The following is a 27,268-nucleotide window of genomic DNA, read 5'->3' as shown; positions in this document are numbered from 1 at the left end:
TAAATCACTGTGTACATATCACAGGGTTAAATCACTGTGTACACATCACAAGGGTAGAGCACTGTGTGCATCACAGGGGTAAAGCACTGTGTACAACACAGGGGTAAAGCACTGTGTACAACACAGGGTTAAAGCACTGTGTACAACACAGGGGTAAAGCACTGTGTATACATCACAGGGGTAAAGCACTGTGTACAACACAGGGGTAAAGCACTGTGTACAACACAGGGGTAAAGCACTGTGTATACATCACAGGGGTAAAGCACTGTGTACAACACAGGGGTAAAGCACTGTGTACAACACAGGGGTAAAGCACTGTGTACACATCACAGGGGTCAAGCACTGTGTACACATCACAGGGGTCAAGCACTGTGTACACATCACAGGGGTAAAGCACTAGACCTCGGTTGTTATAACTACCCGGTAGGAGGGAGGCCAGAAACTCCCCAGTGACCAGTGTAAACAGCAGCATAGCAGCCACCGTCAGCTGCACAGAGACTAAACACGCCGAGCAAGGGGAGAAAAACACCCAGCTGCACCCAGCTCACTAATGTCTACGCTCCGGCACCAGAGGGAGCAGAGCAGCCCAAACAGGGCCTTCCTGGCAGGAGCTCATTTCTCAGACAGCTCACAGGCACATCAGCAGAGGGGCGTTCAGACTTTTTTTGGGTTTCTCAGACAGAGGCACATCAGTGAGGCGGTATGAGTAATCAAACCTTCACAGTGTTGGCACCCTTGCTGTTAAAATGGAGCCATCATCAAGCTAGCACCTTGTAGTGGAACATCGAGTGAGAGTTTTATCAGCGAGGCTTTTTTTCAGTTGTGTGCTCAGTGGCTCGCCCCCGGGACGCCGTTTCCAGGAAGCTGGACGGCTCAGGTGCGACTCCGCGGTCACATGGGTTCCACAGGCGAGGGGGGGGGGGGGGGGGGGGGGGGGACTTTTCCTGGACGCTAATGGTTCCCCAAGGGGTCGTCTAATTATTTAAGGAAGGGCCAGGATGACACATGGCCGTTTCGCCTGCCCTAGCTACAGTCCCGCACGGACAGCAGGTCACTCGCTGGTCAAATGCCACGGCTGAGGAATGAACCTACGGATGCAGGAGGAGCCCAGGGAACCCCACAGGGCCACAATCTAAGCATGGACCCACCCAGGGAACCCCACAGGGCCACAATCTCAGCATGGACCCACCCAGGGAACCCCACAGGGCCACAATCTCAGCATGGACCCACCCAGGGAACCCCACAGGGCCACAATCTCAGCATGGACCCACCCAGGGAAACCCACAGGGCCACAATCTCAGCATGGACCCATCCAGGGAACCCCACAGGGCCACAATCTCAGCATGGACCCACCCAGGGAACCCCACAGGACCACAATCTTAGCATGGACCCACCCAGGGAACCCCACAGGGTTAAAATATCAGTACGGCTCCTCAGATTCAGAAAAAAAGAAAACTGCAATTTTGCAACAGCAGAAAGGGGAGGGAACTGGCTCTTAATGAGCGGATTGGGGGAAGGCCCCCCTGTACACACAAACATCCACTGGCTGGCTCTCCAGAGAGAGGGAGGGAGGAGAGGAGAGGAAGCAGAACAGAGGGTCCAATGGGGAGAAAGGAGTATAGTGCCCCAAACGCTGAGCATTGCTGCTACAGCAAGCCTCTATTCAGGGGGCAAGCTACGTTACTGACCACAGAGCAATCAGCAGAGAGAGAAACTGTAGGCCTCATCCCAAACTTAGCACTTAGCCAACAGCCTCCTGTTCCAAACTTGTCTTTGCCAAGGTTGCATTGAAAACAACAATCCTCACATTTCAACACAGTACAAAAACAGCACAAGACACAACATAACAGTGCTTCAAGTACACCAATCACCAAAATGCAGAAGGGGGCTAGAGATTAATAGGTTCAGAGTTGGTAAGGGAAATTGTATGCAGGATAAAATAATGCCTATTGTGGCCCATGAATACTCTACATTTACATTTTATTAAACATTTTCTTTACAGGACTGTGATATGGAAACAAGGCGTGACGTGGATATGACAGATTTCATTCAGCTCCAACCACACACCATCACATCAAGAACGACTTTGTGAAACCTTTTATATATTTATTATTCTGGATAAAAGGCAGACAGCTGATGAGTGGCCAGAAAGGGAGGATATTAAAAGCATATTAATTTTGTGTAGAAGAATCCCCTGGCAGGGTTTTAAGGGTTTTTAAGGCTGTGCTTCCAGCCTCCTGCAGTTGGGCGGCCGCCTGGATGATCCTGTGGCTCTGCTTGCAGCTTGGTGTTTTTCTTTTGCGTTGGGGCTTTGAGCATGGTGGAAAGGAATGACTATATTCCACCCAGATTAAATTCTTTGGTATGAATATCATGAACAGTTTCATGATATAGGACTGCCGCACACGCTTGGCTTCAGCGTTCCGCGGTAAGAGGAACGTATATTTTTCTGTCCGATTCCGCCAACGCTGCGAGTTTCACTGCCGACCTTTCATTGCAGACCTTTTCAAAGTGACATTTTTCCTCTCTAGCAATCAAACAATCAGCAATAAAAGCTATTTTAGACAGTAGTCCTTTTTTAACATAAAAAAGAATACTCTAAAAATGCTCTCTAATAATGGACATGTCTGTCAGCAAAGCTTTGAGTCATTGAGAGAGAGTGTTAGTGGCTATTATGTCACTGTGGTAAGGAAATGTACGTGTCAGACCGGCAACACGTTTGTCAATCTGCAGTGAATAAATGATTGTAATCACAGCGTGGCATATTAGCTACCTGCTCCAATGGATTCTGCACTAGGTTTAACAATAATGCTGTAATAAAATGTGTAAGCACATGTCTCTCTGATTAAAACAACCCACCAGAAGCAGCAGTAGAAGTGTAATCATATAAAACTTATCTCTAGAATAAGACCAAGCCCTTTTTGCCCGGTTACTCAGTTTGGCCAGACGGCCAACTCTAGGAAGAGTCCTGGAGGTCCCAAATTATTTCCATTTCACAATTATTGAGGCCACTGTGCTCCTCATAGGTTATCAAGTGTAGATTGATGGGCAAAAATGGCAATTGTATCCATTTAAAATTAAAATCTACAACTCAAAGTGTGCAAAAAGTGCATGGGTCTGAATACTTTTTGAAGTACATATACATTTCTTGGCAAGTTGTTGGATGATTTTTCCACAGTTCAGTAATAAGAAATAATGTCCTGAAGGACACATGTTTGTGCCCGCGGCGCACCAGCTAGCCTCACACCCCTGGCCAGGAGGTATATCTGGGTATCTTGGTATTTGATCCACTGGCACAACTTTGGGGAGCACTGTGATGATTGTAATTTCCCCTTAAACTGGATCATCAACCCATGCTGATATTTCTAATTCCAATAAATAGCTAGCTGACCGAGAATAACCAGGGGGAAATTGTGTGTGAATATTCTTTGATCAAATTTAAAAATAAATATAATTTGTCTTTATGGTTCAGCTGGTTCCAAACGTGATGAACTGTGGGAACTAACTGGAACTAAAGTACATGAACTCTACACTGGAACTGAACCATGCACTCAGTTCAGAAACCTTCCCGTCATCTGTAATCATCAATCACAAACTGTAATCATTTAAACTTCTAGAACTCTCTAGAAGTTCAATACACTCAGAACACTGCACTCATAGCACTCATACAGAGCCCTGAGCCAGAACCACACAACACTTACTGAACAGAGAAACAGGCCTCACTCACCTTATAACGGCAGGGACTTCATCTTCACCATTGAGGTCAGTTCTTGCTTTGTTATCCCACCCCGTTGCCTCTGCCTAACCCTGTATTTACAGAAAGAAAGTCCTGGTTTTAAACTGTGCTCAAAATAAAGAGTTACACAGTAATTAATAAGCATGTCATCACAGCCCTCAGAATACTAAAACAGAATTAAACAATGCACAACTGGAAACGACAGTGGATCTGGGGCTCGTTTGATGAAAGTTGGGAGCTGAGATCTGCCAGAAGCGACTGATTTCTCCAGCACATTTTAGAGTGCTTCAGGTAAAAATCGCAAGCCTCAAACGCATGTCGCAAACGCGTTCATGTAGGCATTCAGTAAATGGGCTACCCTTCTCATCCGCCTGCTTCCTTTTGCTTTTCTATCAAGGTTTTGCATTTGTGCACAGCATTAGCCCTCCTCAGCAAAGCGGGCTGGCCGTGTCAGACGCCGATAAAGGCTATCCAAAGGGTGGGGACCAATCAGATAAAAAAATTATCAAAGTTATTTCAACGGTTTGTTTGTTTTATGTGAACAACTACGTCTACCTGGTTCAGCTAATATCATATAGCCCACACTTTATAGTAACGTTAGGTATTTTTAAAATTTGTAATATCGAATGTAAACCCAAGATTGTCACCTAGACGCTATCCATCATAACATCTCCTGTGACGAATCGGTGACCCAAATCACAGTTGTTTCAACAGTAGCTGATGTGTGTTTTCCCAGTTTATTAACCGTAGCATCTAATACTCTGTGAGAGGCATCACATAGGCTACGACTTCTTACCGATTTTTACAGAGTGGTAGCCTCTCCATTTCTACACACACCCAGGTGTGCATTCTCAATCAGTGCATTGATGGGAATTTGTAAACTACCATTTGCACAAACTGAATCACCTTTATACATGTTGGCGTTTTACGGATGCATCTGGACAGAAGGTGCTTACTCCATAGTCTGAAAATCCCCCAAAAACTCGCAGCAGTCACCGGTTGCTTGGTGGGAGTGTAAGAGGGGGTGGAGCAGGAGGTGGGAGTGTAAGGGGGGTGGAGCAGGAGGTGTGAGTGTAAGGCGGGTGGAGCAGGAGGTGGGAGTGTAAGGGGGGTGGAGCAGGAGTTGTGTGAGTGTAAGGCGGGTGGAGCAGGAGGTGGGAGTGTAAGGGGGGTGGAGCAGGAGGTGGGAGTGTAAGGGGGGTGGAGCAGGAGGTGTGAGTGTAAGGGGGGTGGAGCAGGAGGTGGGAGTGTAAGGGGGGTGGAGCAGGAGTTGTGTGAGTGTAAGGGGGGTGGAGCAGGAGTTATGTGAGTGTAAGGGGGGTGGAGCAGGAGGTGTGAGTGTAAGGGGGGTGGAGCAGGAGGTGGGAGTGTAAGGGGGGCGGAGCAGGAGTTGTGTGAGTGTAAGGGGGGTGGAGCAGGAGTTGTGTGAGTGTAAGGGGGGTGAAGGTGTGTTTAAATCAGCCGACAGGCGGAGGTCCTCACCAGAGAAAGACGATGAGAGCGGAGAGGATGGACAGGAAGACCCCCGCAAACAGGCCGAGAGAGATGAGCACCCCGAGGCTCCTGTACGCCACTCCGTCTGCGTCTGTCAACAGGAAGAGGGGTCATATAGCAGCTGCAGGAGTCAGAGCGTGGGATCAAATCCGCAACCCTTACCTGAGCCAGTGTCTCCCCATTAAGACACACACAAACATAATGCACAGGTAGTAGGAGACCACAACAGCAAACCACAGTAGGATCAAGAATCTCTTTCATAGACATAACACTTCAATTGTAACTGTGCATGGTATACTTGTATTTATTTTACTAGCCTATCCATATTCTTTTCCCAATTTGCAACATTCAACTAAAGTATATAAAACAACTAAAACACACAGATAGCAAATAATTATTAATGAATAGTAGCTTAAAGAACAAATGGAAATATTAATGGTATCCATGGCATGACTTCGGGCTACACGATATGAGGAAAATATGCAATAACATTGTTGAATATTGCGATGAAGATATGGCTTGCAATAAATAAACAAATGTGTGGACAGTTCTAATGACTTTCTGGTATAGTTACACTGCTCACATACACCCCAGACAATGAATAGCCTATGCCCACTGAATAAAAAAAAAATAAAAAAATTATTTCCAACATTGGAAATTGCACATGAACAACTATTTGTTGCTGTTCAAGCAGTCTTTTGCGATGTGTTTATCTCATATGCTCGTATCTTGTTGACGATAAATATACGATATATCGTGCAGCCCAAGCATAAATCCTCAACAGAAATATTTCACCAAAAAATATCCCTTACATTTAAAAACGACAGGCCGTCAGCTAGACAGCCAAACTGTGGGAAGGAACTTAAATGGATGTGATGCTTTAACTTGTGGAAGAACCTATGCACTTGTAAGTTGCTTTGGATTAAAAGCATCTGCCAAATGACTAAAATGTAAATGTAAATGTAAAGGAAAGCATAGCAGTGGGTCGCTGATCCTTATTATCAGTTATCTCTACCTTGTCCTAGTACACTGATCTTCCGGTACAGGCACAAATTAGCTTCCTGAGTGCACACTCTAACAAATACCATTCACTTTAGATCCCCCAGTAACAAGAGTAAGCTTGCCACAGTGCTATATGCAGTATATAACCAACACCCAACACTTTGATTTGCTGCAGTTTGTTTCAGTTTGTTTCAAAACCCTGAACTTTCTGGACACATCTAAACAGGATATATAAAACATACTCCTTAACCCAATCAAGTCCTTGTCTCATGCCGAGCTGCTGCTTTCACCGAGGGGCTGGAGTTGTGTATAGTACACCTGGCAGCCCGGCACACTGTTGTGTGTTGTTGTGTCAGCACCAGCGGTAACTACGGTTCCCCCTGTACTGGTGAATAACACATTCCACGCACCTGGTGATCTGGTAGTGGAGCTCTCCATTTCTGTATAATCCGGAATGGTAGGAATTTCATCAGGAGGTTCGGACACTTCAGGATCGGGCTTGGGTTCTACGAAGATAAAACAAAACAGTGCTTAAACAACGTCCATAGTGAGTGTCGTGTGTGTAAACATGTACATACATCATATACATGTATACTCAGTGACCACATTACTAGGTAGACCTGTACACCAGCTTGTTATTGCAAATATTTAATCTGCCAATCATGTGGCAGCAACTAAATGCATAAAAGCATGTTTTTCAGACCAAATGTTAAAATGTGATCTAAGTGACTTTGACCGTGGAATGGTTGTTGGTGCCAGGCAGGTTGGTTTCTCAGAAACTGCTCATCTTCTGGGATTTTCACACACATTCTCTAGAGTTTACAAAGAATGGTGCAAAAAAACAAAAAACATCCAGGGAGTAGTAGTTCTGCAACAAAAGCTGACTCAAGACTCAAGACTCATCATGAAGAAGGATACCTTGCTGTGGGCCAGATTGAAATGAAAAATCCCACCCAGTCTAATTGTACCTAAATATCATTATGCTCATGATTTAACATTACATTAGTGGCATTTTGCAGATGCTCTTATCCAGAGCGACATACAGTTGATTAGACTAAGCAGGAAACAATTCTCCCCTGGAGCAATGCGGGGTTAAGGGCCTTGTTCAAGGGCCCAAAGGCTGTGCAGATGTTATTGTGGCTACACTGGGGATCAAACCACCGACCTTGCGGGTCCCAGTCATGTACCTTAACCACTATGCTATAGAAGTTAATACCTAATAAATGTTTGAACTGTACAAAGCAGTGCTGAGTATTGAAGCAGAAATATCATTGCTCAGGACACAGCAGCTTTCCCAAGTTAGCCTGCCTGCAGTGGAATTATTTACCCAGTTAAGCATGGATCTCTCCAACCCACACACTCAAGGTTTAGTAAATGAAGGCAATTGGCAGATTCATTAGGCCTTCTACACACTAATGGAACTCTCTGGAAAGACAAAGAGCTGGTCTGTGGTAGGACAGGCTGAATTCAGTGCGTGTGATCAGTCTGGAGAAAACGCTGCTGGGTACACTGCAGCAGCCAACAGGGAAACAGGCCTTCAGTATTGCTCTAGAGAACACATTGTGCACGTAATACTTAAGATCTTTCAATAAGTATTAATTTTAACTGTAAAATCTGTCAAAGACATGCAGTAAAGAGGAAATGGCAGCTGCCTGTAGCCTAGTGGCAAAGGTAGATGACTAGGACCTGGAAGGTCGGTGGTTCAAGCACCGGTGTGGCCACAATAACATCAGTGCAACTGTTGGGACCTTGATCAAGGCCCTTAACCCCACACTGCACCGGGGGGATTGTCCCTGCGGTGAACTGTAAGTGGCTTTGGATAATAACCGTAAGGGTATGTAATGAAGGCTCACCCCTCCAGGGCCAGCCCTGCACCTCCCGGCTCCAGTCGCTCCAGTGGCCGTACAACAGCGCGTCCATCGCCTGCACCTGCACCTGGTGGGCGTGGGCCGCCAGCGCGTCTGTGATCACCAGGGACAGCTGGGAGCTGTTCACCTGAGGAGACCAGCACAACCAATAAACACTTATGAACACTACAGTCACCTATAAACACTACAGTCACCTATGAATACTACAGTCACCTATAAACACCACAGTCACCTAAAAACACTACAGTCACCTATGAATACTACAGTCACCTATAAACACCACAGTCACCTAAAAACACTACAGTCACCTATGAACACTACAGTCACCTATAAACACTACAGTCACCTATAAACACTACAGTCACCTAAAAACACTACAGTCACCTATGAACACTACAGTCACCTATGAACACTACAGTCAGCGATAAACACCACAGTCACCTATAAACACTACAGTCACCTATGAACACTACAGTCACCTATGAACACTACAGTCAGCGATAAACACTACAGTCACCTAAAAACACTACAGTCACCTATGAACACTACAGTCACCTATGAACACATTACATTACATTACATTATTGGCATTTGGCAGACGCTCTTATCCAGAGCGACGTACAGACTAAGCAGGAGACAATCCTCCCCTGGAGCAATGCGGGGTTAAGGGCCTTGCTCAAGGGCCCAACGGCTGTGCGGATCTTATTGTGGCTACACCGGGATTCGAACCACCGACTTTGCGACCTTGCGTGTCCCAGTCATTTACCTTAACCACTACACTACAGGCCGCCTATAAACACTACAGTCACCTATAAACACTACAGTCACCTATGAACACTACAGTCAGCGATAAACACCACAGTCACCCATAAATACTACAGTCACCTAAAAACACTACAGTCAGCGATTAACACTACAGTCAGCAATGAACACTACAGTCACCTATAAACACTAGTCAGTGATGTACATTACAGTCACCTACAAACATTGTAGATACTGTACCAATAAACACTGCACTTATCAGCAAACACTATACTAAACAATAAACACAACAATTACCAATGAACACTAAAAAGATAGCATCCAACACAATTTCTGTCATGTCCCACTGGCTTAAATGTGTGAAAACAAGGGTATATTAGACTGAGAACAGGGAGGTACTGGCAGACAGTTTTAGTGTGATATATTAGCTAAATTTATTTTCAATTGATTTCAAATTTCAAGCGAGTTAAGATTTATAAACCAAATGTCCACCAGCCATGAACCAAAATGTTATTAACTAGGCGACTGTGGTTTATGTAAAGTTAAGGCTCCAGTACCACTGTCCAGTATGGACTCTTATTCTGCTCTAGATTTGTCATTGTCAGCAGTGTTGCTAAGGAGCGGTCAGGCAGCTGATGAAATGTATTGTGCAGCATATGGCCATTGATCAACCAAGACACATCAGTTATATTTTTTAGCTTACACACTGCGCAGCAGGATAAAATCTGTGTGGCCAATAATTATGAAAAGCAAGCTGTGTGGCCGATCCAATAGAACACTACACTGCCCTCTTGAAATAAACACCAACCAGATCAACTGAAAAACTTGAAAATTGAGTCAAATTCATTTAGAGTCTGCAAACTCAAAGGCAGTTTCCCCTGGAACTGTAGTGAAACTGTAGCGGTGTTGAAACGGAGGTTCGGAGGTCAGAGTTGGTGATTGGGTGGTGTGCACGTACGCACCAGGGACCAGTGGATGGAGCCCAGGGGCCGGTAGCGGAGCTGGAAGCAGAGCGGGTAAGAGTCGTGCAGGGGCCAGGAGGAGGGGTATCTCCATCGCACAAGCAGCCTCCTGGGGTGCCCCACCACTGCCTCTGGGGTCACCTCCTCTGGGGGGTCCGGTTTCACTGAGAGAGCACACACACACACAGAAAGAGCCTGTCACTACTGATGGATATACATACACACATACATTAACATAATTACACACATGCAGTGAAAATATACAATCCTAAAAAACATACAGTACTATTGGATCTCAATAGTACAGGCAGACATGGGACTGCTTTCAGGTAAGATGTGAAAAGCATGCAGCGGCTGTTTACAGGGGACCGCGCACATACACAGGTCATGTAGCTGCACTCGAGCTAGCGTGGTCTCCGTGCCCAGGGGGTTGAGCTCGGTGATGTTGATTGTGTGGTAGTGCTGCCACGTAGAGGGGTCCAGGATCGTGCACTTGTTCGGCCGGGAGGAGTCCTGGAGGCACGGCTCCACCCTGTTTGACCAATCCCTGCAAGGCAAGGCACAACAGTCACCGTGTTTGGACCTATCCCTGCATGGCACAACAGTCACCGTGTTTGACCTATCCCTGCATGGCACTACAGTCACCGTGTTTGACCTATCCCTGAAAGGCAAGGCACAACAGTCACCGTGTTTGACCTACCCCTGCATGGCACAACAGTCACCGTGTTATTTTCAAGGGTTCCGATTGTAACTCGCTGCACTCTGTTGTACGTCGCTCTGGATAAGAGCGTCTACTAAATGCTTTGTAATGTAATGTAATGCAATGTTTTCTACCTATCCCTGCAAGACAAGGGCACAAGTCACCGTGTTTGACCTAGGGTCATCATTACCTATTGCAAGTGATTTGCAAAAATTAGATGATTTCCAAAAAAAACCCATTTTAATTGCTTAAAAGAAACCCCCAGAAAATGTAAACATTAAAGCTTAAATATTATTATGTTTCTTACAGTGAAAATATGTAAGAATAATAACAGACTAGGGATAAGCAGTGCTCAATTTCTATAACAAACAATGGAAAACCGTAAGTTCATCCAAGAACGTGGCTAATTTGGGTCTGTCTGAGAGATAACTCACCTGTAGGAGGCCAGGTATTTGGTGGGCAGGTGTGTCTTCACTGACTGCTCCCAGAAACAGTGGAGGCTATGGTGGTTAAACATCCAACACGAGATGCTGACGAGACCAGGCAGGTCTGGAGTGGGGGGAGGGGGGCAGAAGGGTAGGTTTAAATGCCAAATCAATACTGCTGCCCAACACTCAGAAATCTCTGGCATAGCCTGATAACCGGAATCACGCTGATAAGACTGATACCTAGTGGCTAAGGTACATGACTGGGGCAGCCTGTAGCCTAGTGGCTAACATATATGACTGGGACCCAGAAGGTTGGTGGTTCAAGCCCTTCTGTAGCAACAATAAGATCAGTGCAGCTGTTGGGCCCTTGAGCAAGGCCCTTAACCCCCGCATTGCTCCAGGGTGGATTGTCCCCTGCTTAGTCAAACTGTAAGTCGCTTTAGATAAAAAGTGTCAGCTGAATAACTAATTTAGACGAGATTTGACTGTAGCTTTTGGTTCAAAACCAATAATACATTCAATGCTAAAATGTGAAGGGCCAGTGACTCAGCGTTCGGAAATAGTGCCAGTTTAAAATGGTTTAAGTAGCACCATCATACCAGACCTATGACAGTTCAAAACAGTATGTGATATGTTTTATATAGTACAGGAGCAGAAAAACATGAACCTTCCCACTCCCCTTAGACCTAGTTTACTGTCGGTATTATTGTCGTATTCTCCTTTACAAACACACATTCATGACAGGCGAAACGGGAGTTAGCTTCAGTGCGAACAGCAGCAGTAATGCTATTATTGCACTGAGAGCAAGAGTGCTAATCTAGGATCCGTTTGAGCATTTACTTGGTAATGGGCAAGGCTGAATCCTGATCCGGAGCAACCTGGCTACTCTGAGAGACTTTATAAAAATGTACGCTGTTTATGAGTCTTGAAAACGGGGGTATTGCTTGGATTAGCTGGGCAGGATTTCCTGAAGCAGGAGCCCCTGTGGCGGTCATCACTCGGGTTTGGACCACAGAGGAATGCGTTCAGACAGGCCGACGTGATGAGCTCGGACAGGTGGAAGTCCTAAATGGCTTGTTTGTGCCATAAAACATATTTTTCTTCTTCGTAGTTAAAAGTAATTAGGGAGAGGGGGCATGAGGAACTCTCACTGCAGTATCAGCACCACCTCTTCCTGACAGGAAGCTGGACGGCCGCCAGGGTCACGACTTCCTGTCACACGGAATTTTCTGCACTGCAGGGCAACGCTCTTCAGACTGCTTCTGTTTACTCCGGCCTGGTTTTCCACCACCCCCAAAGGCCACGGCCATTTTCCCCTTTCTGCTCGCCTAACTTCTTAAATCGAGAAAGGCTTGAGAGTCCTCGTAGAGCTTTGCTCCAGTTGGGTTTGGTTCTCGAAAAAAACCATCCGCTTAAGTTAACCCCACAGAGTGCCACTGAAAGGGCCAAGAAAGATGTTCAGAACGGCAGTTTCTGAACTGGAATGGGTGAAGTCCGGTTGTATAAACTGGCTGCGGCAAATTCAACAGAAACGTACACACCAGCAGCCCCACAGTAAGGCTCTGTGCAGAGCAGATGTGGAAGGTTAGGACAACTGAAAGAATGTAGCATGCAGCACCCATTGACCTGGAGAAAAACCCCCGAGGGACAGCTTTTCTGTGAAATACGTGTGTTTCCTCTGTGAAGTCATCCATCATGCACTCATTTTGATTTTGTAACTTTCAAGTCAGGAGACCACAAAAGGCATACTTCTTTTACTCATAAAAATTGGAACTCAAAGAATACTCTTAGGTATAAACTTCATTTGAATACAAGACAAACAACTTATTCTGTCTTTTAAACATAACATACATTCCAAATTTTAAATTGTAACCACAGTTCACAGTCAGACATATTTTTCAAAGTTAACATTGGGGTGGACATGTGAGCTATCCTTGGTGAAAATTCCAGTAACCAGGCTAATATGTAATCTTCCTAGAGACAGCTTTTGCATGAGGAAGATCTGGAATTTGGTGAAGGTCTGTTGTTTCACTAAGGTACATGACTGGGACCTGGAAGGTCGGTGGTTCAAGCCCCGGTGCAGTGACAATAAGATCAGAGCAGCTGTTGGGCCCTTGAGCAAGGCCCTTAAGCCCATATTGCTGCCGGGGGATTGGCCCTTGCTTGCTTTAGATAAGTAATGTAAGGTCGCTAACTCCACCATCTTGTGGAACCAAGCTGGAATTTCCACCAGGGATACCTCATTACTGAGCGTGTAACTTCCGCACGTTCTTCTGCTCGGGTAGGGGCAGTGGTACTCACGGCCCAGCCTGAGTTTGGTGGCCCAGAGCAGGTTGCCCTTCTGGTCCAGGCAGCTGTAGTTGCCCTCCATGGATAGGTCAGTGTTGATGAGCGTCAGCGTGCTATTGGACGGCAGCGTCTGCCGTGGTAACACTGCGCTGCCATTCAACCGCCATTCCACAGGATACCTGTCCCGGCCACAGAGCACAGTCACAGTCTTTCAGCAGCAGAGAGCTCAAAGTGTAATATAACTGATGTAAGCGCTAGTTTACTGCAGGGACAGGATACCTGTCCCGGCCACAGAGAGCACAGTCACAGTCTTTCAGCAGCAGAGAGCTCAAAGTGTAATATAACTGCAGGGAATTCCACTGTGCAGACACTGTAAGGGCAGAGCACATGTGACACTACGTACCCAGTCCAGGAGGGCTTACACACCAGCGTGACATTGGATCCCAGCTTCCCGTACTCCGTGTCTGAAACTGGGGGCAGAATGGGGGGTGAAACATATGCCAGAGAGATGAGATGGTTTTACAGTGACTCAGCTCCAGACCCTGCCCTGCTCTCACTCTACCCAGCCTCCAGCGTCTCTGTTCCAGTCTCCGCACCAAACCAGGTGGCCTGTATCTAGGCTTGGCATTTATATCCGTGGTATCATGTTTTTTTATTTTGCTGGGCCTTTGACTAGAACCGCCACATGCTCACTTTCACTGGAAAATAAGTCTGTCTTAACAACTGATCCTTTTTTTTTTTTTTTCTCTGAAGTAGAAAACATTAGCTTATTTTAAGTTATCGTTTGCTTGACAAGTGAAGTTTTCCCACGCCATTGGCAAATCGTGGAATGAATAAAACTGTCACTCCATTGGCATTACTTAGAAAAATATGTAAATAAATACATATAATACCTAAGAAATTTGAAGTCTAAACATGAGAATTGTTGACTTGTTGACTTGTTGAAATTTGCAGTGCAGAGGGGGCGCTGGGCTGGGCACACACTGGGTTGAGTTCAAGGTCCGAATTTAAGGCATCTTGGCACAACCATAGAAAAGCACAGCTTCTCCTTAAATCTTATGTTCAGTGCCATGTTTTCTCAGGAATGAATTTTTCCGAAACCTCTGGCAGCCTCAGTGGAAAAAAGGCTAACTGTCCGAAAGCCTGGCGCTCAGACATGGCCACGGAAAGTCGAGCGCAGAGAGAGTGCTTTTCCTCCAGCTATCACCAAACCTGCGGGCCTGTGTTTACCTGTCCTCTCCCCGGCCTACTGCTGACTGTGGACGCGTTCCAAGGGTATCGAGGTCACCGTCCCTGGCACGGACATATTCAGCTCCCCCGCCCCCCCCCATCACACACCCGCGTGATATATTCAGCCCCCCCCCCCCCCCGCCCATCATACCCAAGCAAACAGGCACAGGGAGAAGACGAAAAAACAGCCCACTAAATCCTTCACCTTTGGGCCAGGAGCAGAGTTAACAGTAAACCTTGGGGGGCTTTGAAAGGGGTAAAAAGCACATAAGCTCCTTTAACTGGGCTAATGCCGCAGGGCTAAATCCCACAGGATGGCAGGGTCCTGTTTCACTGCAGCTCCACTGCAATCCAAACTGACCTTCCAGAAAACCTTCCGGAAATTCCGGAAAGGAAAAAAGAAACCAACGCCGAAACTGAAGTCAAATATAAAAATGTTTATATCCAACCTCAAATATAGATATACACAAATAGATTTTTTCATAGACATACTACCACATGGAATTATTCATTTACCAAAGATATTTATTAATATTTATTAATAAATAAATAAATTAATAAATAGTCTAAAGATTTGTCTACATAACAGTTAAAATGACATTCACTTTCTGGGGTTCACTGATAGTTCTGGGGGTTTAATGTTTTATTTCCATTGGCCCGTACATTTTTGTATCTGATGATGGTTCTCTGAGACATTCAGATAGCAGGGGACCTGCCAGCCTGATAATGGTGGGTATAGTCTGTGTCTTAAGCAAGAGCGTACACTTCAGCTTCAACGCAATTTACACAGTGGTTCCAATAGCAAAGAACAGAACATTAGGCACATTTCTTTGGTAATCATGCAATATGCACATGCAACATAATGTCTCTGTACAAGCTGACTTGAAAAAAATGCATTTTCTTTTTTTTAGACCAACAACCCTCAAAAACTAATTTGTCATACCAGTCACTGTTAATCCAGTAAGTAGTGAAGTTACTTCTTTACATAGCTATAATATCCTTCACTGTACACAAATACTAAACAAAGCCCAGATGTTAGAGCTGAAAAGATATGACAGACATGCCGTAGAAAGAGAGGATGAGTAAAATGCCCTCTCCTTACCTTCATTGCTCCATATCTCCGAGCGGGTATGGGCAGCGCAGAGAGCCATGATGCCAATGACTATCAGACCTCCGGGACATGGCGCTTTACCGGGCATCTGAAAGTGAGAAACCAGCGGCTCAAACCACCACTTTTCAATACCGTGGACACACATTAAAAGTGTGTTACAAAATGGTCTTCACGCAGTTAAAGTGAACTTGCGTTATTGCAACACAGCAGTTCTGATTCTGTTTTCGTGGCGTTATAACACACTGTTCAGCAACAAGGGTAATCAGTAACGAAGCCGTAAACAAACGAACAAATGCAATTTATGGCTTGCTATTCTGCCATTAGTCATGTTTAACGGGAGTGTTATAAACATCAGCAGCAGCAGCTACAATGCTAATGACGCTGGCAATAACAGGTCAGAAAAATCTGAACCAAACCACATCCATCCCAGTCCAGGGTTGCCTAACAACCAGACGTCTTCAGGAGCAGCCTGGCTAAAGATGACACGGCAGAAAGGCTCCACAAGCCATCGTTTGCCAGATGGGTCCATTATTCCCGTTTGTCTTTCCTTCCTCCGTAAAAACAAATATGATCTCTATGCTGCACAAATATAGAGCAAACACCCCTTCACTTCAGATTACACACAGGTAGGGCAATACGCCTCCACTCACACACACAGTGTCTCACGCACACGCACACGCGCGCACACACACACACACACACACACACACAACTCACTCACACACTATCTATCACGCACACATTCTCTATCACACACACACACACACACACACACACACACACACTCCTGTATGGTTGTGTCTTTCCTCTGTGAAGTCATCTGGTCTATGTTGTGGTCACAGGGAAAATGTTTTTGTAATTAGCTGTGAAGCAGTGGGCCACGGCTTGATAGATTAGCTCCATTATAATAAAAAAATGACATGTTTATAGCTTTATGATATGTACTTAAATGAATTATGTACTTAGAAGAAATGATATGCAGTTTATTTCAGCGCCATACCAATAAGCAGCAAACCGTAAATTCGTTGACATTTGGGAAATGACACCTTCTTCATTCCTGTGAAACTGTTTGAAACCAAAGCTTTGAAAGGCCTCGTTTGACCCATCCTCAGAGCTGGTTTTATAGCCCTTCCGTTCTGCTAATACTCCACATTACCCACCTCCGTTCAGAAGGCAAAACTAATGATTTGCCTTCATTAGTAGTTTTTTTTATATTCTGTGATACTTTTCCATTAGTAGAGGAAGCTGCCTGCACCAATGACTTCACAATTTACAATTCAGCAGATGCTCTGAGCGAAAGAGACTTAAAAAAGAGCTTTCAACAGGGTACGCAAACTCCACAGGGACAGCCACAATTATTTAATGCCACAGTCAAGGTGAACGCCCGAGACCAACCAGAGAACGGCACAGAATCGTTCTTTTATATCGTTAAATGGATAGAATGAGGTTTGGTCTGAAAGGTGTTTTAAATGTATGCAGAAAACAGCCAGTTTATCTGACTGCAGAATGTCCTTCCACCATCTGGAACAAGGGCAGAGAGAAGCCAGGGACGCAAGCAGCTTGTTTTTGTTCGCATGTTTACACAAACGAGGCCTGTACAACATCCCTGACAAACGCGCTATCACTTCCAACACGAGGTCTCTCGTTCCTGAGCCATCAGCAGTGTTCTGACCCGCTGCAATCAAGAGAGGCCTATCTATGCGCACTTACTAACAAACCAGGCAAAAACCCAGCGCATCAGATTACACTTCAGCATTCATTTGGCATGAGATTGGATTTATTGGCCAAGCAGACAATCCTATCTGGTGCCATTTTAACACATGCATTTAATATAGTTTTGGGATGCACTGAAGGCACGTCAGCTAGCCACCATGCTAAGATTAAAGGCTGTGCTCTTCTAAGGATAGTATTTGGACCTGCAACCTACTGATAGCAAGTCCAACTGACTAACCAATTCCTGTACTGTAAAGTACACAGTACTGGCAATAGGTTATTCGCATCCAGCCAGCTCACTAAGACAGGCCTAGGGCTGGCCGATATAGCCAACGTGGCATAACTATTTTCTTTGTGTAGTAACAACTGTCTCTGGCATGCGGTGTTAGATTTCTCTCAGTCTTACCTGATGCGGTAGCACACCTGCAGTTTTCTGAGCCAAAGTGAAATGCTTCCGGGGGAAAAAAACGTCAATGTTATCTCTTCAATGTTGATATGACAGCAACAGAGCCATGCAGTTTCCATGCGGTAGATAAAAACCTGACTACAAGGATACAGAGTGTAAGCAATGTGTTTTTCAAAACTAATGGGCAAGTTAACCGAGGGTGGGAGAGACATTCCAGGTGGACGAGGCTGGAATCTGGAGTGCAGCCTGTAGCGTAGTGGTTAAGGTACATGACTGGGAGCCGCAAAGTCGGTGGTTTGATCCCTGGTGTAGCTACAATAGGATCCACACAGCCGTTGGGTCCTTGAGCAAGGCCCTTAACCCTGCATTGCTCCAGGGGAAGATTGTCTCCTGCTTAGTGTAATCAACTGTATGTCGCTCTGGTTAAAAGCGTCTGCCAAATGCCATTAATGTCATATAAATGCCAACCATATACCATTTACGAGTCACCCTGAAAAGGAGCGTGGGCTAGGTCTTCCCTTTTTGCCTTTAATGCGCTGAAGAACAGCAGGTTGGCAGGTCTTATGGGTAGAACATACTCATTCTGTGACTCAAACCATACACTTGACAAGCCCATGTAAGGGCAGACCTTTGCCTCAGAGAGATATGAATACATGATTAATTTCAGGGAATTAATCAAATGACAAAGGACTTGTTTAAACTAACGATAAAAAACTGCATTGATCATCTACAGGGCTCTACAGTGCTCCTATTTCAGGAGGATTCACGCATGAAAGTTGCAAAAACTATTTAGACGAACATCGACTGAATGGGATACATTAGTGTGCACTTGTGAGCATGGAGCGTGCTCCTTGGAGCCCTGGTTAGCACCATGAAGATGATTATGGGAGATGAGGAGCGAGCAAGACAGAGTTTGGAGAAAAACTGTGGAGGAGAAAAAAGCAAGCAAGAGAAACAAAAAAACATGCAAGCAGTCAACACTGTTTCAGATGGAGTCAACTGGCAGCAACGGGACGAGACAAGCAAAGAGCTGAAGCCCAACAATCTGAAACACAAGAATCCAGTCATCCATAGATATAACAAGGTAATATAATACCAATATATAAAAAAGGGGACCGTACCGATCGAGGAGACTACAGGCCTGTCAGTATAACTTCATACAAAGCTAGTGGGCTTAGCTAACAGTTTGGAATCTAGCTACTAAAGTAATCCAGTAAGACTTCCACAAGTAGGAAGGACCACACTTTTCACTTCCAGTCATCTTCCCATGAATATGCTTTGATACAGCACTCTGCGAACAGCCAGCCCTTTCAGCCTGACCTTCTGTGGAGGGTGTCAACGAGTGTCTTCTGGACAACTATCAAGTCAGCAGTCTTCCCCATTATTGCCCAACCAAGTATTGAGTGCATAAATGAACTTTTCAGAAGGTCGACATTTCTGTATTATAAATCCTTTTTTTGATTGGTCTTATATAATATTCTAATATTTTGAGATACTGGATTTTCATGAGCTGTAAGCCGTAATCAAGATTAAAACAAAAAAGGCTTAATATATTTCACTTTATGTGTAATGAATCTAGAATATATGAAAGTTTAACTTTTTGAACTAAATATTCTAATATTCTTCCACGATATTCTAATTTTTTGAGATTCACCAAAAGGGGCACGGGAAAAGGTTCAGAGAAGGGCAACCAGTCTGCCACTGCCAAATGACCATCTCAGCAGCTTTCCATGCTTAGACCAACACATGAAGCGCCACTGAGGCCTCTGTCTGTCTTTAAACATTCTCAGCTTCATTGGACATTAATATTCATTCCAGCTCCACCTCTGTCCTGCAGTCCTCTCCAGGTCATAGCTGAGAAGGCTGCCAGCAGTCAGGATGCAAAGGCCTCTCCAGATTACAGCCAAGAAGGCTGCCAGCAGTCAGGACGCTAGTCAACCACATTCTTACCGATTGTGCTAATTAAAACCTGCTATATTCTGCATGTGGATGTCTGTGGTTTAGGTTTATGAGACCCAAGACACTATAAAATGTGATTAATAGGGTTCTATGCTGTTCTATCAACTCTACTCATTTAAAAAAAAGTGTTTTTGAGATCTTGAATACAGTTTTTCCAGAATTCCACCCATGGAAATTGCACTGATTACTGCTGAAATATAAAGTAATTAGGTTAATAAATTCAACGATCAGGGCTGGACTGAGTGAGAACTTTACCACAGGCAGACAGCATTGCACTTAAAAGAACATATGCTCCACAAATTTAATTCAGTGCTCTGAATTTTAAGAAGGAAATGAACAGCCGGTCAGTAAGCCATGGACATGATTAATATGAAAAGAACATGAAAAGAACTGGCTGGCAATAAGAACAACACAACATAGAGAAGATTACACAGAGAACACAACACAGAGAAAATTGCACAGTGAACACAAACACAGATAAGATTACACAGAGAACACAACACAGAACATTACAGTGCGACCACAACAACACAGAGAAGATTACACAGTGAATACAACATAGAGAAGATTACACAGTTAAGATTACACAGCGAACACAACAACACAGAGAAGATTACAGAGACCACAACAACACAGAAGATTACACAGTGAACACAACAACACAGAGAAGATTACACAACGACCACAACAACACAGAAGATTACATAGCGAACACAACAACAGAGAGAAGATTACACAGCGAACACAACACAGAGAAGATTACACAGAGAACCAGCAGCTTTCTACTCTCATGTTTCATAATAAAGTATGCAAATTTAAATATTTTGTTGACGTCTGAGCTTATCGGGTTCCTCCACAAATGCAGAAAGCTTGGTTGCCATTTGCATTGGAGCGATAATCTAAAGCAGGGAGGTATCGGCATGGGATGATGCAGCCAGCCAAGCGCGGGCGGTGAGCCCCAGAATTTCCATACCGCGTAACCCCAGTTCCGAAGCCTCTCCTTAAGCCCAGCCAATCTCTGGCTTCATATTCATACTGGTGCAGAAAGCAGGGAGAGTTACATTCCAATTAACCAGGGGAGCCAAAGACGGAATCGAGCAAGATGATTGCCATATGACTGAATACTGCTCGCATTACTAACAAACCCTCTGTCCAGCTTTCCGCTCTGCTATGAGGGCTTCGGCAGCACGCTCCTTTGTGTTCTGCACACATCTGCAAAGCATTTAGCCGGAAAAAACTGGAGCGATGAAGAGCAGACTGCTCTAATTTGATAGAAATTAAAAGAAAAAACAAAACAAGCGTCCCATCTCCCGGTATTGTTCTCCTCTCTGCAGCACAGTGTTCTGATGTCAAAGGAAGAGCTTAACGCCGACTGAACACGGCCTTACTGAACAAAGAGCCATGCATTTTCATCAACACATTACCTTTGAAAAAGAGGGACCAGCTGTCCAAGGTAAAGATAGGTGGTTTGAACACTGGAACAGTTAATCCTGAACTGAAGGACTCGGTCGGCTCTTTCAACCGCAAGCCTGCTGAATGACCTTTCAGCTTTCAGGTGGCATTACCATTCAGTCAGAGAGCTTTAATCCCATAACCACCAGAAACAGGAATAAAAAAACAGGGAGAGGCTCAGTCTGGTTGGATATCCAAATCAATTTAAAATAAGGTTCTATCTAGACAAATCTAGACAAAGGCGTAAAATTCTGGATGGAAAAACTTTGGTGTAACCACACAATTATTACAATTGTACAATTTTTTGGAATATATGATGTGTTTAAGATGTGTTTGTATGGTTATGAAGACTAAATATAAATTTAAAAAAAAGATTTATTTTGAGCAAAATCTAGCTACAGTGCTGAAAGTGGGTGATATTTAAAATTCACAAGTCACTCTGGCCAGTGTGTACATCATACCCTGACGTACAGAGCATGAAAGCTGAAGAACAATATGTAAACGTGATGTGGTGTTGACGCTCACTGTGATACAGTACAGTGAAAAGCGAGGTCTCTGTTTCAGATGGCTGTAGCAGGGAGCTGCTAACCACACCATCCCAAAAATGCTGCTTATCACAATTCAGTCAGGAGACTGGGCTCCAACCACAGGACTGAAGGGGGACAGAGGAGAGATGACAGGCCACATGCAGAGGGGAGGCACATTCTGCCATTTTCACTAAACTATTACAATTAAACTTGAACCTAAAACCTGTTTTACAGCTACTTGATACGAAGGGAAAACTCAGCCGAAATTGAACCACAGCCAAGGACGGCACAGCACACAAATGTGTGTGTACACTCATCACGGCTTCACACTGTGCATCTGGTGACACTCCACGCGGGACGCAGATAGACTGTGTGGTTGGGATAACCATGGGAAACAAACATGCCCCACTGAAACGGAGAACGTCACTGGCAGCAGGGAAGGGCAGGCACTTTGGCAGATGGAAGAGGATGATTGAGAAGAATCCGCTTCACTTTATTTAGCGCTGGGAAATTAAGAGAAGATAGTGTGTTCGTCCGCTCAATGAGACAAGGAGACGCTCATTTCACAAAACCAAAATAAGGCAGAGCAGGCGAGCTCCACAACGATTTTCAGCAAGCAAACATCTCAAATAGTTTATCCAGGGGGGATCCGCACACAGCGGAAGCTGGAGACAATGCAGAGTATTGTTTTCTCCACAGGCGAGTCCTTTTACATTGTTTACTTCATTTGAACTCGCCAAAGCCAGCCAAGAGTACGCCCAGCTTTAAGAAAAGCCCACATGACAGCACTCTTTGATAAAAGCTTCAACATTTTGCTAAATATTGAAGAATCTGCTGGCGAGTATTTTGCTCAAGTAAACGATCCCAACCACAAACTGAGGTACAGGGGAACGGTTCCTCTCCACAAAATGGCCGCCAGCACGTGCTCTCGTGGGGCTCTGGCTCCAGGCCGCAGTGGTCCCTGGGTCACGGCCCTGCCCCGGGAGCAAGCGCCAGAGCAGGAAGCAGTACCAGGAAAGGCTGTGAGCCGAAGCGAAAGCGGCCCAGTCAGGGCCACACAGGCCCGGGCCCCAGGGCCTGGGCACGGAGCCTGGAAAGCTGTAAACGGTTCAGCTGAAGGATTTACTGACTAGAGCAGGAGCTGCAGCTGTATGGAGATGGCTGCTGCGCTGACGTCGTACAGGAGAAATGTCACATGCTATCAAAACCCAGCACACAAAGCTAAAACAGTCAAGGGATGGTGAGATGGGACACTCAGTGTAAAAAATAAATAAAAGGGCAATGGCAGCAGAATACCAAACCTAACATGCATGTCCTAGAGTGCGGAAGGGAACCCAGAGTAAACCCACGCAAAAACAGCTTTAACATAAGTCCCAAACGGTCAGAATTCTTGTGACTGAAGTTGCTAATTAATGGTGTTAAATTGTTTTTTTTGTGGTTGTTTTTTCTAACTATAAATTGCTGTAAAAAGTCATTTTAAATAGATTTGTGTCCCCAGAGTACCTGAGTTACCGTCGTGGCACTGAACCCACCCAGTGTGCAGTGCAGGCACAGCGTGTTCAATCCTGCCCGGCATGTGCCTGTAAACCAAACACTGTGCTCCCCTCCCCACCCCTCCCCACCCGACCCCACCCCACGCCGCACCGCACCACAGGAGCGCCCGGAATGCTGGGAATGCCAGCGTAGCCTGAGGAACCCCAAAACGAGCGGGTCGAGCCCATCGGAGCTGCAGGCTCAAAGGGACCCGGCAGGGCATGGTAACAGTGAGCATCAGCCAGCATCACATCTGGACCTCCAATCCAAATCTGGCCCCGTTTCCTTTCTCCCAGGTAATAAGCTGAACAATTAGTTCCACAGATTGGCCAGACTGTCTCCACACCTGACTCCCAGGTAAAGGGTGGAAAACCAGCAACCTCGAGGGCTGCGATTTGATGATCCCTGACCTACATGATCAGGACTGCATGTTGTTTTCTAAAGATTACATTAGGTTTCAATTCAATCAGAAAGCATAAGAAAATGAAAAATCTCATGAGCTATTAATGCATTCAGTCCTACTTCTAAAGTCAGAGGTTGAGGGCTGCGTCTCCAGGACCAAAAGTGAGAACCCCAGCACACCCTGTGGCTCTCCAGGACCAGGAGTGAGGACCCCAGCACACCCTGTGGCTCTCCAGGACCAGGAGTGAGGACCCAAGCACACCCTGTGGCTCTCCAGGACCAGGAGTGAGGACCCCAGCACACCCTGTGGCTCTCCAGGACCAGGAGTGAGGACCCAAGCACACCCTGTGGCTCTCCAGGACCAGGAGTGAGGACGACTGCTTGGGTAATCCAGTATTCAGCCTCTTATAGTGCCCTTCCCCATGGCCACTTATCTGTCAGACAACTTCACACGTCACCTTTGCCCAAAACTACACCAGCGATGACATTCCTGACATGTGGCTAAAAACATGCAAACACACAGAGGCAAGCCATTTTAGGCAAGCACTGCAGCTCCAAAACAGGGATAAAACGTCCCAGCGTTGGGCAGGTATTGAGCCACCTACACTTCCAGGAGTCACAATTCAACCAAGTTGTTCCTTTGCCTGAGCTGACAAATGACATAAGCTTTCAGGGTCTTCCTTAAGGAGGGTGAATCATTGTGTTCACTGTTCTGAACTCCAGCCCAAATACTTCTGCAGAAGAGCTGAACAGATTAACACTCCCTCGGCCTGTACACAAGCTCACTCTCGCTTACATACTCATAACTTTACCCCCACCGTCGAATGAGGAAGGGTGTAGCGAGTAGCGATGCGGGCTATCAGCTCTGCCCAGCTGTCTCAAAGGGTCAGGATGAGAATGAGCCCTTAAGTGCCATCAATAACCGCTCAAACAATACGTTTGGCAGTCCATTGTAAAGCCCAACGGGCGGGTAAAATGAGTGAGTCATCGACAGACGACGGTAGTGCTGCCTCCTGTGGGCCTCCTGGAGCCTTATTGTTCCAGCAGAACTCTCCAGGAGACCCCAAACCCCATCAGAGCCCAACACTCTACAGGAGACCCCAAACACCATCAGAGCCGAACACCCTCCAGGAGACCCCAAACACCATCACCGCCCAACACCCTCCAGGAGACCCCAAACACCATCACAGCCCAACACCCTCCAGGAGACCCCAAACACCATCAGAGCCAAACACTCTCCAGGAGACCCCAAACACCATCAGAGTCAAACACTCTCCAGGAGACCCCAAACACTGTCAGAGCCCAACACTCTCACCATCAACATCCAGCAGTCAGACCAATGCATACACGGGGTGGCTCAGCATTCAGAGCTGGTCTTCAGAAGCAGGACATCTGACTGCACAGCCCTTTCAAAGAAAGTCAAATAAATCAATAAAAATCATCTGTACTTTTGTTTTTAGTTTGAGCTGTGCCTGGTGGTCTTCCTGGGCACATAATTCTCTGTACAGAGCCACGAGTGCATACTTCACTCATGCCAGGAAATGCCTTGGCACATGGAGAAAGGAAACCAGGCTTCAAACTTTGATAGGGAGGCTATTCTAGAGCTTTCTCTGACTTTCACAGCTGCAAAGCATTCATCAGCAGTATTTAACATTAAAAAGGCATTGAACATAAAGAGGAAAGTTCAGATACGAAGTCTGAACACAGAAAAGGCTGTCCTTTTATGTAGTGAGAAATCTGCCCTTGCTTTGCAGGCCATTTTTAAATAAGTTGAAAGCACATATAAAAAGCCATAGGAAAGCAGTACGATAGAAACGCAGGTAGTCACACAGCCTATAATGGAATACTATAGTTATGCAGAGAACCTATTTAGAGAGTCTAATATTAAAAGAAAGACGCATCCATAAATTGAGCAATGGTTTGACCACATGCGGATGACGATGCAAACACTGGGGATATGATCTGAGTAACTCTCCCTCTCGCTGATGACAGAGCGAGCCAGAGCCCTGCCGCTGGGTAATATGAAAGCTGTACGTATGCACAAGAATGCTCTCACCACGTTGTCAGTAACATTCCGGAGGACTCGCATGTATATGTGCAGCTGCTTGCCCTGGTTAATGGAGCACGCAGACGTGCCATTTCAGCTTCCACCTCTGTATACATTACCTTGAAAACAGTTTACAGTCTAGTCAGTGTTTAACTAAAGCTTCCAGAATTCACTGCACACAGAAACTAGAAACATTTTTTGTAGATTTTTTGATCAAGCACAGTAACAGTAACGGGACTGTATGACACAAACAGGACCATCGTAGGTTACTTCTATAGTACTGTAACAGTAACAGGATTGTATGACACAAACAGGACCATCGTAGGTTATTTCTATAGTACTGTAACAGTAACAGGATTGTATGGCACAAACAGGACCATCGTAGGTTATTTCTATAGTACTGTAACAGTAACAGGATTGTATGACACAAACAGGACCATCGTAGGTTATTTCTATAGTACTGTAACAGTAACAGGATTGTATGGCACAAACAGGACCATCGTAGGTCATTTCTATAGTACTGTAACAGTAACGGGATTGTATGACACAAACAGGACCATCGTAGGTTATTTCTATAGTACTGTAACAGTAACGGGACTGTATGACACAAACAGGACCATCATAGGTTATTTCTATAGTACTGTAACAGTAATGGGATTGTATGACACAAACAGGACCATCGTAGGTTATTTCTATAGTACTGTAACAGTAACAGAAGATTGTAAGACACAAACAGGACCATCATATTTCCCTTTGATGTCAGTGCCTTCTATGAAGAGGCTAAATCATTTCTAAGAAGCACACTACCGGCATTATGCAGACTGTTTTTCTATAGCAGAGAACTCACTGACATCAAAACGATGTGTGCCTGTTATATTCCTATTACATTTACTGCACCATAAATACAAACTTTATCTGTTATCTAGTTTCTGTTTGCAATGAATTATGGCGTCTGGAGTAGCCTCATTGAATCAGCATAGAATTCCAGGAGGCTACTGTGCAAAAGTACACAGTCCACTGAGAATGTTTCCTGTAAAAGAAAATGGGCTGCGCTCTCCATTAAACAAAAACCTAAAGTCATGTATGTTATGGAGAAGGGACAGACCAAAGGTAATGAATCTCTGGATTTCCGCATAAAAAAGACCACCATGACTGAGTGATTAGATAATACATTTTGACTTTGAATTCTGAAAACTTGCATTTTACCAGAGGATAAAATAATAAGAGTAATAATGATATCTAGTTCGTTTAGGAACTGCAATCAATAAAAGCCGAACGCTACCCAACTCTAGTGCTACTGTACTTAATAAATTAGGCTTGTCGTTCAATGTTCTTCCACACAAACAGAATGAGGGGATGGTACTGAGTCATTCTGCATGTTAGACGCCAATTGATCAGTTCTACCACACATATAAATATACTGAGATCTTGGGTTGGCAACAACTTTGCAAATGAAATGCAAAATGCCAAATTTTGTGGTATTGTGCAAGAGGCAGAAGGCAGACTGGAAAGTTCTGTACTACTGAGGCAGACTGGAAAGTACTGTACTACTGAGTCTTCTCTGGAAGGGGGTTCACAGCCGGGCAATCGGGGGGGAATTAGCCACTTCCCCGAGGCCCCGGCCTAATGACTGTGCTTCCAGACTTG

At 45.2% G+C, this 27,268-nt stretch overlaps 1 protein-coding gene across 3 annotated transcripts in view; it reads right to left on the bottom strand.

The window, feature by feature from the left end:
* Positions 1-27,268, bottom strand: part of il11ra (interleukin 11 receptor subunit alpha) — a 44,135-nt gene that overhangs the window by 6,307 nt on the left and 10,560 nt on the right. For all 3 annotated transcript variants that reach the window (XR_009710173.1, XM_061263510.1, XM_061263509.1), the window contains exons 2-11: positions 15,574-15,670; positions 13,645-13,711; positions 13,254-13,420; positions 10,959-11,073; positions 10,205-10,371; positions 9,825-9,988; positions 8,086-8,227; positions 6,643-6,738; positions 5,219-5,321; positions 3,728-3,807 (exon numbers count right to left, since the gene is read on the bottom strand). Coding sequence is in view for 2 of the 3 variants with exons in the window: in XM_061263510.1 (XP_061119494.1) it covers positions 3,729-3,807; positions 5,219-5,321; positions 6,643-6,738; positions 8,086-8,227; positions 9,825-9,988; positions 10,205-10,371; positions 10,959-11,073; positions 13,254-13,420; positions 13,645-13,711; positions 15,574-15,670 (1,197 nt within the window). In the remaining variant the exon portion in view is untranslated. The remainder of the gene's footprint in view (positions 1-3,727; positions 3,808-5,218; positions 5,322-6,642; positions 6,739-8,085; positions 8,228-9,824; positions 9,989-10,204; positions 10,372-10,958; positions 11,074-13,253; positions 13,421-13,644; positions 13,712-15,573; positions 15,671-27,268) is intronic.

Source organism: Conger conger, chromosome 12 (genome assembly GCF_963514075.1).
Source record: "Conger conger chromosome 12, fConCon1.1, whole genome shotgun sequence".
Taxonomy (NCBI): domain Eukaryota; kingdom Metazoa; phylum Chordata; class Actinopteri; order Anguilliformes; family Congridae; genus Conger; species Conger conger.
This window is presented reverse-complemented; position numbering and strand designations above follow the sequence as displayed.